Source organism: Vipera ursinii (genome assembly GCF_947247035.1).
Source record: "Vipera ursinii genome assembly, chromosome: 3".
NCBI lineage: Eukaryota > Metazoa > Chordata > Lepidosauria > Squamata > Viperidae > Vipera > Vipera ursinii.
The window spans coordinates 61,611,014-61,629,872 of record NC_139516.1 but is presented as its reverse complement, the minus strand read 5'-3'; the positions used below and the strand labels follow the sequence as shown (position 1 = coordinate 61,629,872).

The 18,859-nt window shown below is 39.2% G+C and overlaps 1 protein-coding gene across 1 annotated transcript in view; it reads left to right on the top strand.

Annotated features, from left to right (window-relative positions):
• The first annotated feature begins 38 nt into the window (after positions 1–38).
• The window catches only part of TTC39A (tetratricopeptide repeat domain 39A), a 52,158-nt gene continuing 33,337 nt past the window's right edge, over positions 39–18,859 (top strand). The window contains exons 1-6 of the mRNA XM_083359604.1: positions 39–194; positions 5,334–5,438; positions 13,518–13,649; positions 15,819–15,895; positions 16,615–16,682; positions 17,829–17,893. Of these exons, the coding sequence (XP_083215730.1) occupies positions 145–194; positions 5,334–5,438; positions 13,518–13,649; positions 15,819–15,895; positions 16,615–16,682; positions 17,829–17,893 (497 nt within the window). The 5' untranslated portion in view covers positions 39–144. The remainder of the gene's footprint in view (positions 195–5,333; positions 5,439–13,517; positions 13,650–15,818; positions 15,896–16,614; positions 16,683–17,828; positions 17,894–18,859) is intronic.

Sequence of the window (18,859 nt, the reverse complement as noted above, 5' to 3'; positions counted from 1 at the left end):
GCTGGAGCTTCGCTACGTTTCTGTTACGAGGGCAGCCACTGGCTTGCAAGCTGAGGCGGGCCAGCTTCAAGCGCCCCCTGGAGTTCAGAGGAGAACCTCTCGTTAGCCAGTTCAGTTCTGACAAACGCTCCCCTGCCGGGCCCGATGGATGCGCAGCATACGCGGAGAAGGAGGGGCGAAGCCAAACACCCTAGGTAGATACGAAGACGGTGTGTGTGGTGTGTGTGTGTGTGTGTGTGTGTGTGTGTGTTGGTCCCGTATTTGCGGGGATGGCGGTTTCCCTGATTTTCATGCCTTCTGCTTTTAACAGCACAGGCGTGATGGCAGGCAGAAAATCAACCGGTGAAGTTTTGGCTTATGACTAATCACCCGACGGACTGTCGTATTATTGGTCTTTACTGAGGTTGAAGACAGATGCTGTATTTTGAATTACGGAGCACCGTTCTCCTTCCTTGCCTTCTTTCTGATTACTTGGAATCTTTTATGGAAATGTGTTACAGAAAGCAGACTATGGCTAGGCTCACTTGCTTACACTGGTACAAAAAGGAACCATATTTTAATGAGTTTTCTGAACCTCTGTTCTTATCTAGTTGTTGCTGAATTTTTGCAGATAGCATATAGTCTTATTTGACCTACTGGATATTTCAAACCCAGAGAGAGTGCAGTTAGTTTGTTCAGTGTGTTATTACAAACTGAGAAGGGGTTATTAGTTATTAGTTATTAATTAATTATTGACTAAAGTTTGATCTACTTAACGATTGGCAAATGTGCACTGCTTATAAATAAGGATGGAGCATATGCACGTAAGGAAGGTGACAACTGTACCAATGAACTGAAATCATGAGCAGATCTAAAGAACTAGCTGATAGAGAATGTAGTGGCCCTGTGGTCCTGAAGCATTTTTCTTAGTTATATAGGCTGGGGAGAAAGTAATAGTATGGTTTTCTTACAGTTAATGACCACTTTTAAGTCCTACTCCATAACTAGAGTTGTGGAAATAAGGATTGTACAGAGTACAATTGTACAGAGTAAAAAGCAAATGTAAAAAATAAACCTAAAATACAGAAGTAGTTTCAAAATGTAGCAGCAGATAAAATTACACTTACTACCTGTTAGATAGTAAATAAGTACAATCCTACATTTTATTATCATAGCTAAGTAGAGAGATACCTTGATTAAAGATAAGACCAGAGTATCTTGAATTGTCTTCTTGATGAGTCATTTGACTGAAAAAGAGGATCAAAGCTGGGCAAGTAGGACTACTGGAAAAAATAGATTATCTTAAATTATAAAATTTGGGGGGGGGGTTCTTTGCAGTCTTGGCTGTTGGGATGTGCCTGGCATGACAATTATAATATGGACTATAGTTAATAAACATTGACATAATAAATGTACTAGGCATTAAGGTGTAATTAAATTGGTAATTATTTCTGCTATAACATAGAACACAGCAACATTCTGGGAATTTGGATCCAAGGAGCACCTAGTCGTCGATTCAAATTATTAAAATTAAACTACATAGTCATATCAGTAAATATCAGTATAAAGTCTCTCTGCCAGTTGTGGCCTTTTATAAAATCACCCTCACTTGTCCTGGGGAAGGGGCTGAAAGACACATAAAAACTTATACACAGGAACCTAGCATAATATCAAATGTATATCTCTGTACCCTGAAAGATTAAGGGAAGGCAGGCTATATATTTTGATAACTTCAGTTTGATACTAGCCAGAGTCAAGAAGAACAAGAAAAAGCTTGCTGCTTATTTCCTTTATTAGAGCCACCAAATATGACCTGCAAAAATCTGGATAATCACCTGATGGCAGCAAAGTGGAACAGAAAGCAGCTATTTGCTGCCATCAGGTGATTATCCAGATTTTGTTGCTACTCAGATCTGGAGCCCAGGTTTTGATGAGACGTGAACTACAGGTAGAGGAGCTTTGCTTTTCACTCCTCAGGGCAGGTTACTAGGTACAAACAGCTGTAGAAAGTCTCTTGATGTGAGGCAGGGAAGCTCTGCTACTGTAGCCTGCTAGCATTGTAGACAAGGAGGGATCTAGTTCTCCTCCTGTGCATGTTGAGAAGGGAAGGAACAATTCAAGAGAAAATTGCTTCAGTTGGCGCTATGTCATTTTGTATATTTCCAAGACTGCTTTTTTTATGAGTGCTGAACAAATAATCCACTGTTCCTTTAAATCAAGATCATATGCCACTGTAATTAACTCCTTCCTCAGGATATTGCAACTAGGTGACTTCCTCATCTTTCCATAGCAACTCTAGCTGGGAAAGACACAGTAGTTGCCCACTGACATTCAACTCAGCTGACAAGAATTAACCTTCCAATCACCAAAAACATCTTTTGAATTACTTCTGAAAGGTTTTGCCCTAGAAAACCTTTCATACAGAATGCACAATTCTCCCCAAACTATCTTCTAAGGCAGTCTTTCTCAATCTTGGCAACCTTAAAGTGGAGAAAGGCCCCAAATCTGTACAGAACTACAGTTTCCTAGCCTCTTACCCCACCCTTTCTTAGGAGCTGCATCTAAGCCAGAAGTGTCAAACTCACAATGTCACATGACATGTCATGATGTATCGTGACTTTTTTCAATTGCCAGCAATGGGGTGGGCATGGTTTCAGCATGATGCATCCGGCCCGTTTGCCGGCAGTTTGACACCCCTGATCTAAGCAATCTCCACTTCTTGAGCAGCTGGCAGCCATTTTCTGCCATGGGAGTCTCTTCAGGAGGTGGCTCCCACAGGGCCTCTTCATCTGGCCTTGCCAAAAGGGGCCTCTTGTTAGGCCACAGGCTCCTCCTAAAGTGTGCCACAGGGCCTTTTGGGTACCTGCAGCTGCTGTGCTGTTTACAGAGTCTACAGGCAGTCCTCGACTTACAATCATTTGTTTAGTGACTGTTTATGTTACAGCAGCACAGAAAAAGATGACTCATGACTGTTTTTCAGTCTTGCAACCATTGCAGTACCCCCATAGTCACCCCATGATCAAATTCAGACCTTGGCAACTGATTGATATTCATGACAGTTGCAGTGTTCCCTTTTGCGACTTTCTGACAAGCAAAGTCAAAGGGGGAAGCCAGATTCACTTAACAACCATGTTATTAACTTACCTGCAGTGATTCACATTACAGTTGTGGCAAAAAAAGGTCAAAAAATGGGGCAAATGGCCCATTTAACTCTCTTAGTAATGGAAGTTTTGGGGTCAATTGTGGTTGTAAGTCAAGGACTTTCTGTACTGCCTAGCCCTTCCTGTTGGCCTGTTTCTGGCCTCCCAGGCCAAACCTGCTGACAGGCCTCTTCAAAAGCCTGAGTGTTGCTGGATAATCCCTGGTTTTCATTTTTCAAGTGCTGCTGAGTCTCCTACCTTGCCGTACCTTCTTTGCACCTATATCGCCTGCTGTCAATTCGGGCATACCTAGCCATCTGCTATTTCATTAGATTTCAACAGCTGCAGCTATTTAGCTTAAAGGGAAACATACTTTTCATCTCCTTAAAACTTTTATTTCATTTTCTGTCTCCAAGCAGCCCAAATCTGGAAACCAAATCTGCATGCCTCCCCTCTCTCTCATGCTCCTTTGCTTTTCTTCCATAAACACACATGCAAATCCTGGCTAAGCTGGAAATTTCTGCTTTTCTCTCCACAGTAACATTGGGGTAAGCAGGTGGAGAACATTGTATAAAAGCAACAGGGGAGGAGCTGTGAGGAATTTCTTTCCATGTCATGCTGGACCTTTTCCCTTTAATGTGCCCTTATGGTGCACAAAAGCATAAATGGATCTAAATATCCCATGCGCCTGCAGTACTTAAATGGCCTCAGACCAGCATTTCAATTTCTTTGGACTCTGTTCAAAAGAGCAATCCGGGAAAAATGAAATTATAAAGACAGTTTTGCATCTAAAACTGGTTAGCTAAAATCGTTGGAGAATTTAATCCTGATTTCTCATTATATAGCAGTGATCTTCTCAACACCTTGTATTATAAAACAGTCATCCAGTTCAGGAATGTATGTTATAGGTAAACATTTTTCATCTCTTTGATTTTTTTCCCTTCATGTTCAATTGAATCTTAGAAAGACAAGAAACAGTTCCAAATTGTCTGGCTCTGATTCAGTTCCAGTGACTGCTCTACTCTATACAAGGTCACATTGAGGCTTGGTAATTGTCCTGGATTATGGTCCTTAATAGAGCGGTATCGAGTGTAGTCTGGAGCTTCCATTGTAGCTTATCCTGGACCAGGAACCCCCAGCAGCAGTGAGTTACATCCTTACCCCCACATGTTTAAACCACTCTATGCCTTAGAAAATGATTCAGAAATTAAAACTGATACTACTAAGGGAGGACATCTGTTACATCTTAAATCAGTGTTGTAGCTGTACTGATTGGCAATAGCCTTCTGAGACCAAGTCATAATGCTAGTTTTCATGTTTAAAGTTCCATTTGGAGATCTGACGAAGTGGATTGGGAGCCAGGGAAGTTTATATGAAAATAAATCTGTTAATCCCTAAGCATCTGGAAGTCGCATTTTTTGGCCTCTATTTGACACCTAGTAACTACAAGATGGATTAGTATCAAAGGGTCACTATTGATTTTAGAGAATGTTGGCTAAAAGTTTTAATCATCTTGATTTTTTTTTTCATTCTTCAATGAAAAAATAGAAATTGATGATATTTTATTTATTGCCAAATTTTTAAGAATGCGGTCTCAAGAAATGCTCAAGGAGTTGGAAAGTACACTAAAAGACTGCATTCTAAAAGAGGATGCGTAGGTAGTTACGCTAGGCAAGAAGCAGAAAATTGGATATAATTGTTGCCTTCTTAAAATAAGCAGAAATATTTGTCTTTGTGAGATAAATTTGTGGAACCAATTCATTTAGAATTTATTCAAATTGAGAGATTCTTGACATTTTTTTTCCTAAACAGCCAATTTATTGAGAATTAGTGAGTACAACATCTGTCCACCCAGCAGCTGGAAGCTATCTGCTTTGAAGTGTGAGAGAAGAACTAGTATGTGGATTGATTCCACTAGTTTTAGGCTCTCTTGCTGTATTAGGTTAGTAAATCAGCTTTAAATGACCTTATTTTGTTTCACTGTATTATTAAATTAATAGTCTGTGTTCTTATACGTATAAGAATTCCAGGCCATTAACAAGAAGTAAAACAAATACAATATATAAATTGTGACATTAAAGTAAGCAAAAGCAATTAAGTTTTTTTTAATCTGTACAGATTATATTCTGATAGCTATCGTGTTGCTTTCCCGTGCACAAAGTGTTTCATGATTCTGCCAGAAAACTTAGTATTCATTCTTTTTTTTCTCCCCAGTTCATTTACAACCGATCTGAATGCTGCTCTCAATGAATGCATGGTAGCCGTCAATTTCTTTCTGAATAACAAATTCCAAGATGCCCTTACTTCTCTGCAAACTAAGTGAGCCACTGCTTCTATCTTCCCTCTTCTGGTTATGATCAACATACATAATTACAGGATTTAGAGACAGGGAAATGTTTTATAAGACTTCAAAAATTAAGAATTTCAAACATGTTGATAATAACAGCAATTAGTACCAGCTAACATGAATTTGTAAACAATTGACAAACTGACAAAACTCTGATAGGTTTAATGTAATATACTGGACTGCATGGATAGATTAAATGAACTGTATATTGATTATAACAAAACATTTGAATAGGTGTCCTTTGCTACTTAGTATATGACATACAATAATGGTATTAAGTGGATTTACACCTAATTGCAGAAGTTGTCTCAAAGATTACGCTCTCATTTGGGCTTCAACAAACTAGAGGTTTTGAATATGAAATTTGCATGGTTGTCTTCAAGGCCTAGCATGCTTTTATTAATGATTTTGGTCAGAACTGAGGAATCTGAGCTATGGAATCTTCAGAATGGTAGCCTTGACCAGATGATCAAAGCCCGGTTACTTTTTACATGTGAGTGACACACATTTAAAAAGGAGGGACTTAAATTGCCTGGTTGTGCTTATCATTTTGAAGTTGTTAATCTGACCCTGAAGATAAAACAATCTATGGCTAACGGGCACTCAGGTGGCCCTTCATTCCCATTTCTCCAAATCTTGACTGTGAACCTGATGACATGTTTCTCCTGCTATTTTAAATTAAGAAACATGAATGTGTAGTATAAACTCTATAATACATATAGTGTATAGTTAAGAAAAAATAAGGAAGCACTGAAAAAAAATCCTGAATTCTAGGAAAAATAAAAAATCTCAATATTTTACCATCCCCCTCTTTAGAGAGCGTCCTCTCATATGGTATTGTGGTTTGGTATGCCGGTCTGACAGCCGCGGATAGGAAAGTATTACAGAGGGTAGTGAGCACAGCACAAGACATTGTGGGCTGTTCCCTGACACCACTGGATGACATCGCCAGGGCTCGTTGCCTTGGAAGAGTGAGGAAGATTCTCAGGGATGACTCACACCCTGGACAGTATCTCTTTACTCTCCTACCATCCGGTAGGAGATATAGGAATATAGCCAGCCGTACCAACAGGCTGAAGAACAGCTTTTATCCGTGGGCTGTTAGGCTTTTGAATGGGATGTAATCTTATGCAGAGTTGACTTGGGAGGCCGGTGTGTGGTGTAGTTGGTTCACATAGTGTGGTGGGATGGAGGGTTTGTTGTCACTGTGTGTTGGGGGGAGAGAGCACAGGGGGAGGCTCAGCTAATCTCAATGTACACATGTTGTACTTTGACAATAAAGGTTTATTATTTATTTATTTATTATTTATTAAAAATAGAATTTGATTTTCCCTTGTTGAAGTAACAACTTTAAACCTTGCATTTTTGAAATTAGGAAACAAGAGCTCATGGAAATTAGATTAATTAGAACTTCTGGGTGAAGATTTTTGGTGGCCTATTGTTTAATTATTCACCAGTGACAAAACTGTTCAGATTTTTGTATTGTAAAAATCTGAATAATGCAACTTTGGGATATTTCAATATTCCTGAGGTCCAAATGCATATTTTGAAACACATAATTAATGTACAGTTAAATCAGACATGTCAAACACAAGGCCCAGGGGCCGGATGCGACCCGCAAAGTGGTTTCATGTGGCCCGCAAACCCATCCTGGAAACAGTGAGGAAATGGCCCCCACTGCCTTGGCCCTGCCCCAGGCTGGCCAGGAGCCAATGTGCAATTTTGTGGTGGCCATCTATGTTGAAACACATTCAGCCTTAGCTCCACAAGGCCGTCTGGAAACAGCGAGGGACCAGCCGCTGCCATGTCGGCCCCACCCACTGGGCGCATGCTGGGGAGGTATCATCCTTTGTGAGGAATGAAGAAATGCACCATTGCCTGGAAGTGGCCAGCACATGGCCCTCCCTACTTCGGGCAGACCAGGGGCTCGGCAGCATTGTGCTTCTCTTTAGATTCATGCCACGCGGCTCAGCCTCTCAGCACTGAGAGGAGAGCACCCTGTTGCCTGCCAAAACCAGGCAGGCTGGGGGCTGGGCAACACTGTACAGGTAACATTGACTCTCATGCTGCTTATGGCATCCCCTCCCCCAGAGCCCACCAAGATATGTGAAGTAGGCGAGGGCCATGTGCTGGCCACTTACAGGCGATGGTGCATTTCTTCATTCCTCACGAAGGATGACACTTCCACAGCTGCGTTTCTTGCCTGTTTTTCTCCCTCCCTCATCTCAAATATTTTCCCACCACTCGGAAGGAAGGAAGGAAAGAGAGGGAGGGTCTAAGAGAAGTCCTGCCTTAGTCCTTCCCTGCTAACCTTTCACCATCCCCTTGCCCCCTCCTCCTGGCCTATCCTGGGGGGGGTGTCTCCCATCCTATTGTTAAGGAAGCTTTGGATACAAAGCCAGGTCTCCTCACATGGAGAGGGAGTGGGCCTCCCTCTTGACTTTGCCCTCGTACCCATCATAAGCAACCTGGCTAAGAAGAGCAAGCACAGCAGCAGCAGCCTTGAGGAGGTAAGTGCAGCTGGGTGCACCCTTGGGGAATTGGGGCTGGGTTTAGTGCTCCGGGTGCTTGAGGGCTGGGCTGGGCATTTGACTTCCATGCCACTGTCCAGCCCCCCCCCCCCATGGCCTGAGAGAAACAGTGAGGCTCCTCCAGTGGACCATGCCTTGGCACTTGCCCCGGTCCCATCTCCTTCTGCCAGAGACCCTCAGATCTATCCCACTCCTGCCCAGGCCCCCATAGGTACCCTTGATGCGAATGATGTACGTAGAGCTGGTAATGCCCACCCAGTAGGCCACATGCACTCTAGCAATGCCCACCCAGTAGACCGCACCCACCCTGGCCACATCCACCTGGCCCCCTGAGGGCAACCACAATGCTGATGCGGCCCTCATTGAAATTGAGTTTGACACCCCTGAGTTAAATGCACTAAAAAGACACTGAATGGCATAAAAACAGACAATGAAGGTAGTGATTACGATGACATGTAGTTAGCAGCTTAGGATTTTTGTCTGGGAGAATTTTCTATGTTTTATTTGAAGCCGTTTATATTTCCTGTTTGGTTGCAAACAAATAAAAATAAATTTACAAAAGGTATTTATTCAGAATTTAAACAGTGATTTATATAACCCTGGAGGACTGGATGTAAATTATGGTGTACTTTGCTGGGATGGTTTCTCAGTGTCAGTTTCTATTGATGCAGAACCTGTGGAAAGTCACTGACAGCCATAGAGTGAAGAAGCATATTGACATTCTGTGTTCTGGGGAAAAACATGAATCATATGCTATTCCAGGGAATGCTAAAGGAAAATGATAACAATAATTATATTGAAGTATTGAAAAGATAACTTTAAATGCTTTAATTTATTAAATTGGTAAGAAAGACTGAATAGTAATAGCAGGAACAGATATTTTATTGCATCTTATGATACATAAAATATCTAAATATATTCACACATGTATGGCTGTACAGTATTCTATTCTATTCTATTCTATTCTATTCTATTCTATTCTATTCTATTCTATTCTATTCTATTCTATTCTATTCTATTCTATTCTATTCCTTATTTAACTCTCTGTTCTGTGTCTGTTGAATGTATTTGTTATGAATCAGAAATGCTTGCTTACAAAGTTTCTCTATATTGAGGAATGTTGTGAAATGTATACTGTTTTAAATGCATCTTTTTTTAAAAAATGTAGAACAGTAGGAGAATTTTTTCGTTTTAGCATAGTGGATACAGCTCTCCTTGTTATAGTTCAATCTGCTGTGCTATAGAGAGACACAAGATCCCCGAAAGAACAAAGCTCTGGAAAGTAATTTCTTGTTGGATGTTGCTGCAGTCTCACTTGTTTCTGTATGACACTGCAGATGGCTAATATTGTTGCCACTGGGGATTTTGGCTGATTGCCTGTGGAGATGTAAGAGAGAGGGATATGAGCAGCTGGAATGGACTGTCCTTGTGTAAGCGTTCCAACCAGATGGCCATTTTACAAGTGCTCTCCAGAAGTCCTTGAACTGACGGAAAAGTCTGTTGGCATAAAATTTGCTTCCCCAATTGCTGTGACTTTGCTCTGTTGTTGAACGTGAGACAACTTAAGGAAACCAGTAGATGGATTCCCCCAGTCTTTCCCATCCTATCAAGCTTAACCTACTAGCAGGACAACAACTATCAATCGGTCCTTAGCATGGGATGGGGCACCTTAGAGCTAATGAAAGTGGATAATTGAAATGGCATCTTTAGGGTTTTTTGTTTTTTTTAAAAAAACAACAACTTTTTTTAAATTGCATGTCACATTGCCCAACAGTCTGCAGGCAAGGAAGTATTTCATGTGTATATGACTGATCAAGCTGTTTCTTAACATGGTCTTATTGGGAAAGAGAAATGACTAAAACAGTGCCACTTACAAGTGCAAAGAAAGAACACCAATAGAGGCAAAAGGGAGCTGTTGGTAATGAGTAAGTGATATCGTTGACTTAATGTTGCCATAGAACAGCAGTGCCGGCAGCAGTTCTGTTCTTATGGCCATGCTGACGGCAAGTGGAAATAGCTCCTGGGTGGCCAAACAGTCAGAATGAAGTAGGTAAAATAGCAGTGCCTCCCCCAACCCACCCATCAGAGTAATAACAGCATTTCAGGCCACGTGAAACTATTCTCTGTGAGAAGTGGTAAACCGGTAACATCCGCAATTTTAAGAGAACCAGCAATATATAAGTAGGAGAACCTGACTTTCTTTTTTAAATCAACCTCCTGTGTAGTTCTTCCAAAACAGTATTACAAGGTTGCTACTCTTTCAGAGCCCCAAATCCACGTTTAAAAACAATCTAACACTCTTTTCAAATGATGCAAAACTCATGTTTATAAGGAACCTGAATTACACCTGACAAATATTTCAGAAATTCTCGGTCAACTGAAAGAGCTTGATGCTTTCTCTCTCTTATGTAGTTTAACAACTACATAAAACCCCTGGATAAGTTCATGCATTAGTTTGGAGTCTGGCACCCTAAGTATGCTGATGATACCCAATTATACAATACATCCCAACCTGGGCCAGCCACATGATGCTGTCAATACAGGCAGTCCTCGACTTACCATCATTTGTTTAATGGCATTTGAAGTTATGACGGTGCTAAAAAAAAGTGACTTACAATCAGTCCTTGCATTTATGACAGTTACAGGGTCCCAGCAGTCATTGTGATCAAAATTTGGATATTAAGCAACTGGCATGTATTGGTTGCACTGTCCTAAGATCACATGATCACCATTTGTGACCGTCCCAGCTGGCTTCTAACAAGAAAAGTCAATGGGTAAGCCAGATTTGCTTAATAACCACAATGATTTGCTTAATGACTACAGCAAAAAATATTTTACTGGGTTTAACTCATGCGCTTTGCTTAGTGACAGACGTTCCGGTCCCAATTTTGGCCGTGAGACGAGGACTACTTATATCCAGTGTTTAGAGGCTGTTTGGGTTTGGATGGGTAGAAAACAGACTTAAGGTCAATCCTGATAAGATTTGCTCATAAATTTTAATATGTAATCTGCCAGTCTGGCAACTGAGAAAACCTTGGCCTTCATAAAACATTCCTTTATTGTCTGTGATGTCTCACTTTCATTTTTTGTCTAGATTTCTAACATTCCTTCTCCAAAATAACAGATATCATTTTATTTCATGGTATCTGAAGCAGAACATCCAGATTCAGCCATAGTTTCATTCCATTAACCTTGTGAACGCTCAAGCTTCCTCCTTCCATTATATATTCAAGATGGACAGTATTTATTTATTTATTTGTTATGTATATGTAGAGGTGTGGGTCTATACCAGGGGTCTTCAAACTTGGCCCTTTTATGACTTGTGGACTTCAACTCCCAGAATTCCTCAGCCAGGCACGCTGGCTGAGGAATTATGGGAGTAGAAGTCCACAGGTCATAAAAGGGCCAGGTTTGAAGACCCCTGGTCTATACATATGTTGTATATAGTATCCTTAGGTGTGTGTCATGTATGTGCTTCATTTTGAGAGCGGGCAACTAAATTTCATTTTTGATGTGTGCCGTTGTGCCCACAGTAAAAAATGACAATAAAGGTTATCTTATTATCTTATCTTATCTTATCTTATCTTATCTCATCTCATCTCATCTCATCTCATCTCATCTCATCTCATCTCATCTCATCTCATCTCATCTCACCTCACCTCACCTCACCTCACCTCACCTCACCTCACCTCACCTTACCTTATCTTATCTTACCTTACCTTATCATCTTATCATATTAGTGAATTTTTAATCCTAAGAAGACAACATCTGTTGTTTCTTCAGTTTCTTCTCCACCAGTTTGCATTGGGTTGTCATTGTATGTTGACATTGTTGACATAATCTTTGTTTTTTGTTTTGTTTTTAAAAAAGTTGGAGTAGTGGACTGCCTTTTGTATGCTCTACCTTCACCTTCAACAGAGTTTCTTTCAGTCTGTTATTTACAAGCCCTCCCCATAAAAATGCCTGGTTAATTCAAATAAAATATATAAGGCCAGGATGGTAATAGGCATACGACACAGGCACAAGAATTTATAAAATAGTAAACTGTAAACTTTCAAAAACAAAACAAGACATATGATTTGATACATTATACGTGTTTTATAATTATAAATTAAAATGTGCATTATTTTAATTTATACATTTTTGTTTATTCATACTATTTTAAATATAAATATTGTGTTAGGAATATTTTGTATTATAAGGAACTGATGGGCTAATAACAAATTTAAATTTATAGTGCTATCAGTTTGATATGGAAATGCTGGTGTTATAGGGAATATACTTTAGGGATTGTTGTAATTAGCTTCAGTTCAAGACCTCTTTAGGAATCACACAAGCCCATCTTTTGTTTCCCAGTGTATGATGCTCCCCAAAGAATAGTTGACTGTGCTGTATCTAATGTAATTAAGTGTTTCAGATAATGGATGTTCCTTTCCTTTACTTAAGAGCTCATTTAATTAACATTTTATCCTATTGGTATCTGTGTTAAGTAGAACATTGCAGAATGCAAGGACACTAATCTTACTGGTACTTCAAATTAAGGAGTGATACAAGAACTGTAACAACCCTTTGGGGATAACAAATTACTGAATAAATTACATGAATGGCATCTTTTAGACTCTTTAAAGGTTTCATAGAGGGGAAAATAGGATTAATAGAGAAGAAGAGGGAACACTTAAAATACAGGGAAGAAAATGTAGACAGGCCTCTGTTTTATTGAATCTGGAGACTAGTCTCTGTAGTTATATTCTTTGTGGCTAGTAGTCCAGTTTCTGGTCTTGCAGTTTTCAATTTTATCATGTAAATATCTAGATGTCCATATGTCAGTGCAATAAATTATGTAATTCTTTCAAGTAATTTATTAGCAAATGAACATATTAGTAAACTGATCAAAGAGAATGATAAACAAAAAATACTGCAGTAGTTCTTTGAGAATGCTTTAGATAAGCCATTGTGACCCAATACAGGCAGACATACAGAAATTAAGCAAATCTATGTAAGAAACAGAAGTTTTAAAAAGAGCATTTAAAAGCAATGCTTTGTAAACATTGCATTGCTAAATTTAAAAAAAACATAATTAGGAAATCCTGTAGGAAAGACTTTAGCAAAATGTAAACCTTATCTCCTTGATGCTTCTAAGGGGAGCAAGATTTTAGTGAAAGTGTCTGCCTTTCAATACGTTTTTGCAGACGATGTCTGTTTTATTTTCAAGCATATTATTAGGAATACAATGAAAGAAAGACACGAACCATTCTTTAGGATCAGCCTCATGTGGAAAACCGCATCTGTAACATTTCGTTAGCCTCTCTTCCTCTATGATATCTCATAGAGAAAACACTATATCCTAAAATAAATAGATGTGACTCTCAGTATGAAATTTAATTTATAAATAGGATAGATTTTATACTCTTAGATAGCACTGCCTTTAATGTTCCTGTACATTCTTAAAGACAAGTTTCTTTCTTTTGTTATGCTACCTTTGGGCCTTGTCTACATATTTCTCTAACTTCTCTCCTATAGAAAAAAGGATAGCATGTATCATGCTTTGACTTATGCTACCATTTTGGAAATTCAGGCCATGATGACCTTTGACTCCAGGGACATATTGAATGCGGGACATACAATGGAAGAAGCTCAAGTTATATGTCAGAAGTAAGCACATAAAATGCAGTAATTATGCAATTAGTACATAAGATGCTATTTTTTTCTTCTGTTCAGTCATCTCCAGTTCTTGAAGACTGCCTGGATAAGTCCCTGAAGGTTTTTTTGGCAAGGTTTTTCAGAAATGGTTGTCACTGGCTTCTTCCTAGGGCCAAGAGTAAGTGACTGGCCAAGGTCACCCAGCTGAGTTTCTGTCCAAGGTGGGACAAGAATTCAGTTTCCCAGTTTCTAGCCTAGTGCCTTAATCACTATACCAAGCTGGCTCTCTAAGATGCTATTACAATAATGTTAATTGGAAACATATCTTAAAAGCCCAATAGTCTTTTTCAGAAGCCTGAAAGTAGCATGTATATAGTATACACACTATTCTCTTTCACATAAACTTTATAATGCAAATTACAGGAAAGGGTTAGAAAATGGTTAGCAAGTAAAATCAAATATATCAGCCAAGGAAGACAAAAAGGAACTATATGGTGGATCCATAAATCTCTTTCTCCATCAGAACTTTGTAATATTTTCACGTTATACTTTTTCAAATAAAAAAGAAGAGTTCAATTGGCTTAATAACTCAACCTTACCTGTATGCCCTCTGCCGGATCCTAAAGTGATTGGTTTGGGCACATTGTAGCCACTATGCTGTAAAAACAACTAAGGGACAGTTGCACCCCAAGTCTGCTCAAGCTGTTCTAGGCAGACTAGGATATCTAATTTAGCAATAGCTCTACAGGTCAAGGTATTCTTGCCTGCCTCCATCAACTAGGAGGTACATGTAATTTATTGATAGGGTGTGCAAATAGCCTAAAACTTTTGTTTTAATAGTAGAGTTCTGTTAAATTTAATATGGATATAGAGTAGAACCAATTAATTAAACTCAGAGCTGGCTTGGTTAAACGAGAAGATTTCCCCCACACACACTTTCATCCCCTTTCAGGTTAGCTTTTGAATCTTATGTCAGATTGATATACGGTAGGTAGCTCTCAACGCACAACCGGGTGCTTAGTGACCATTCATACGTATGGCAGAACCTCCCCCCAAATCTATTTATGTTATGATCCAGTTTCAAAGTTACAGTCACTGTAGTGTTCCCATAGTCATTCCTCCCTGCAACCAACTGCAGGGATGCGGCAGTGCCCCCTCTCAGCTATCTCTCCCTGTCCAATCCTGCCAGGTCCCCACAGGTCTTCGGTCTGTTTTTCTCCTCACCAGACTCCACACCTCTCCAACCCTCCATCAATGCACACTTACCTTTAGAAGATATCCAGATCTCACGTTAGAGAAGGAGGGCAGGCTGTTCTATCTCTCAGTGTCACTAGTGCACGTGGTTCCACTCCAAAAGCAGATACCGTTTTTGGAATGGCCACAATGAATTTCAGGAGACCCAGTGGGGGAGGGGGGAATCAGGCCCAAGGTCTGCATGGACCCCAAAGGGCAAGAAGTAAACCCAGAGTGCCTCAGGGCTGGGGGAAGTTTGGGAGGCTCAGGGGCAAGTGGGCCTCACCCAGCATTAGATCTTCCAGGGAGTCCCCCCATCTCTGAGGAACCCTATGTTCTGCTTAATGCCAGCTTGGTTGCTTAACAACTGCATTGGGGGGAGCAGGGATAGGGGTAGTTAAGTTAGGTTAACAACCGTCATGATGTGTGACCATAATAGGCAACCTCCATTACAGTCATGAATTGAAGACTACCTATATGACAGGTATGAAACTTACAAAGTGAAGAAAAGTAGCAAGAGTATTGAAGAGTGTCTTTCAAGAGTATTGAAAAAGATATGTAATTTTTTTGATTTGAGAATAAATGTCTATGTGCTTTTATTAAATACTAAATTTCAAGGAATTAAGTGGGATTTACCTTCTAAGTAAACATATACAGAATTAATATCTGAGATTCATTTTCTCCCCAGGAGAGGGGATTACAGACCTGTTAACCCCCAGTATTTTAAACTAGGGTTCCTGTTAGCACCAATCATCATGTCTTACAGTTGTCAGGAATTAAAGATTCAATCAATTCAGAAAATATGTTTCAATTTTGAGAAAAGTCAGAAATTCATGCATCCAATATTATGCATTCCAGAATGTGTGTCAATTATATTTATGAATTATTTGCTTAACTGCAGTATTGTAAGTATACTTTAAATCTTCAGCCTCTATAATTTTTCTTTAGGTTTCGGAAAAAGTCTTCTGTAGCAGACTCTTTCAACAATTTAGTGTACAAAGACAATGTTACTCAATTAACTGAAGGTAAACAAACAAAAAGTTAGCACTCTATTATACTACAGGTAGTCCTCGACTTATAACAGTTTGTTTAGTGACCATTCAAAGTTACAATGGCACTGAAAAAAGTGACCTATGACTCTTTTTCACACTTATGACCATTGTAGCATCCCCACAGTCACATGAATCAAATTTGGATGCTTGGCAACTGATTCATATTAATGACGGTTGCAGTGTCCCGGGGTCATGTGATCCCCTTTTGTGACCTTCTGACAAGAAAAGTCAATGGGGAAACCAGATTCACTTAACAACCGTGATACTAATTTAACAACTGCCATGTTAATAATTTAACAACTGCAGCGATTCACTTAGCAACTGTGGCAAGAAAAGTCGTAAAATGGGGCAAAACTCAACAAATTTCTCATGTAACAACATAAATTTAGGGCTCAATTGTGGTTGTACGTCGAGGACTGCCTGTATTCTGTTGATATAACTGATGAATACGTACTGTAAACTTCAGATATTCAGATGTCTACCTAAGTTTGGGAAACAGTTCCATATCCGTTGTATTGTAGAAAGGATTTTATCTTCCTTTCACTTGCTTGTCTCTAAAAATGGCCTCTTAGAATTTTTAAGTGGTAATAGGCGGTCCTTCAGTTTCTTCTTTGAAAAACACTTTTTTTTACATTGATAATAATCACATTATGTAGAGAAAATTTGAAATATTTCTTTTTTACTTTTTCTAGAAGAAATCCATGCAGAAATTTGTTATGCTGAATGCTTGCTTCAGAGAGCGGCTCTTACATTCCTCCAGGTAAGGATGTTGTTTCAGGACCTGGTATTGTGAAGGCAGTCAGGGGAATGCGAGAGTGGCAAGTATGAGTTTATCGCTTATGTTTTTTATGATATTTTATATGCAACTAATTCATAATTAAGGGACGCAGTGGCTCAGTGGGTTAGGACGCTGAGCTCGTCGATCAGAAGGTCGGCAGTTTGGCGGGTCGAATCCTGAGTGCCGCGTAACAGAGTGAGCACCTGTTACTCGTCCCAGCTTCTGCCAACCTAGCAGTTCGAAAGCACGTAAAAATGCAAGTAGAAAAATAGGGACCACTACGGTGGGAAGGTAACATCGTTCCGTGCGCCTTTGGCGTCTAGTCATGCCGGCCACATGACCACGGAGACGTCCTTGGACAAGTGCTGGCTCTTCGGCTTTGAAACGGAGATGAGCACCGGCCCCTAGAGTTGGAAACGACTAGCACACATGTGCGGGGGAACCTTTACCTTAATACATAATTATCAAGGGAATTTTATGTTTTAGTTTATAAGATTCAGAAGTAGATTAGTTTAATAAAACAAAATTGGCATTTATTCATTTCAAAGAAAACTATATTTGAGATATAAGAGGGAAAGAGGGAAGACCATTATTGTTTTTTGTAGGTTTTGGGGGAAATCAGATAATAACTTTAGCTGAAAAGAAAATAAACCATTAAAGTTGGATGCAGAAAGTTGTGTGTCTGTGTGAGAGGGGTGGGTTTTTATTAATTGATATTAATAAATTGTATTTCTTAGCTTACTATAAAGCCTATGACCATAAATTATGTTCTTACTCTATAGTTTAAATTTAATAGGGAAATTTGCTGAAGCCATATAATGCTTAGACTGAGGGTCTATTTGTGTGTGTGTTTTTAATGATAACTTAATTGAATGAATTGGGTATTTTCTTAGTATATTTTAGCAATTCAACTTCCTGTTAATATATCAAATTTATCAAAAATGAGATTGGTAACTCTCATAGTGTGCTTTCAAAATAGCTAAATAGTGGGAAAAGTTTTTTTTTATTACAGACTGAGTTTTAGCAATTTGCCAAATAATTATCTCATAATTAGTCACTGTCCATCTGAAGCAAAAGTATTTAATTGACTAATAAACTGATATAGACAATCTATTCTATTTTTCTTAGGATGAAAACATAATTAGCTTTGCGAAAGGCAGCATCAAAATAAGAAATAGTTATCAAACATACAGGTATGTGGTATTTGAAATTGTTTGATAATTGGTATTTTTACAGTGACAAACTGTATTACTCTAGATTAGGGGTGTCAAACTGCCGACCCATGGGCCGGATGACGAAACCACACCCACCCCATTGCTGGCAATGGAAAAAAGTCATGATACATCACAACACATCATGTGATGTTGCGAGTTTGACACCCCTGCTCTAGATATTTCTGAATGTGTTTACGCATCACATAGTCCTTTAAGGTAGAGCAGATCAGGAAACATACTCCACAGGAAGATCAGAACTATATTTCTTGTAAATCTGATTGTGCTACTTCTCCCTTCCCTCTTCTTCCCCAATACTCAGGGAGGGGTTCTCCTGAGTCTCTTCTTAATGCTACAGAGTCCTTGACTTATGACCATAATTGGGATCAGCATTTCAGTTGTTCATTGATTTGGGCGTTACGTGAATCATCAGATGTCTGGATCTGATGTTTACCATGGATGTTAAGGGAATCAGACTGTCTTTTTAAGTGAATCTGACTTCCCCAATTTACTTTGCTTTTTGGATGCTGTCTGCAAAGGTTGCAAATTATGATCACATGACTCTAAGATACTGCAGCTGTTATAAATGCAGGTTGGTTGCCAAGCACCTAAATTTAGATTATGTGACTGCAGGCATGATGTGACAGTCATAACTTTACGGATGGGTTGTAACTCACTTTTCTGAGGCTGTCTTCACCTTGAACTGATGTTAAATGAATGGTCATAAGTTGAGGACTATCTGTGCTGTTAATTTCTTTTCTTTTTCTTTAATGTGTTTAAAGTACAATCTTTTATTCTAGAATTCTCACTAGACTTACAGCACTTAATAAATACAGTAAGATGATCTGAAAAATATAGCAATGAAACAAAAGCTGTTAAAGTAAAAAAAGTTGATGCAATCAAAATCACAATTAAAAATCATTATTTGCAGAGCCATTGTTTCTTCTC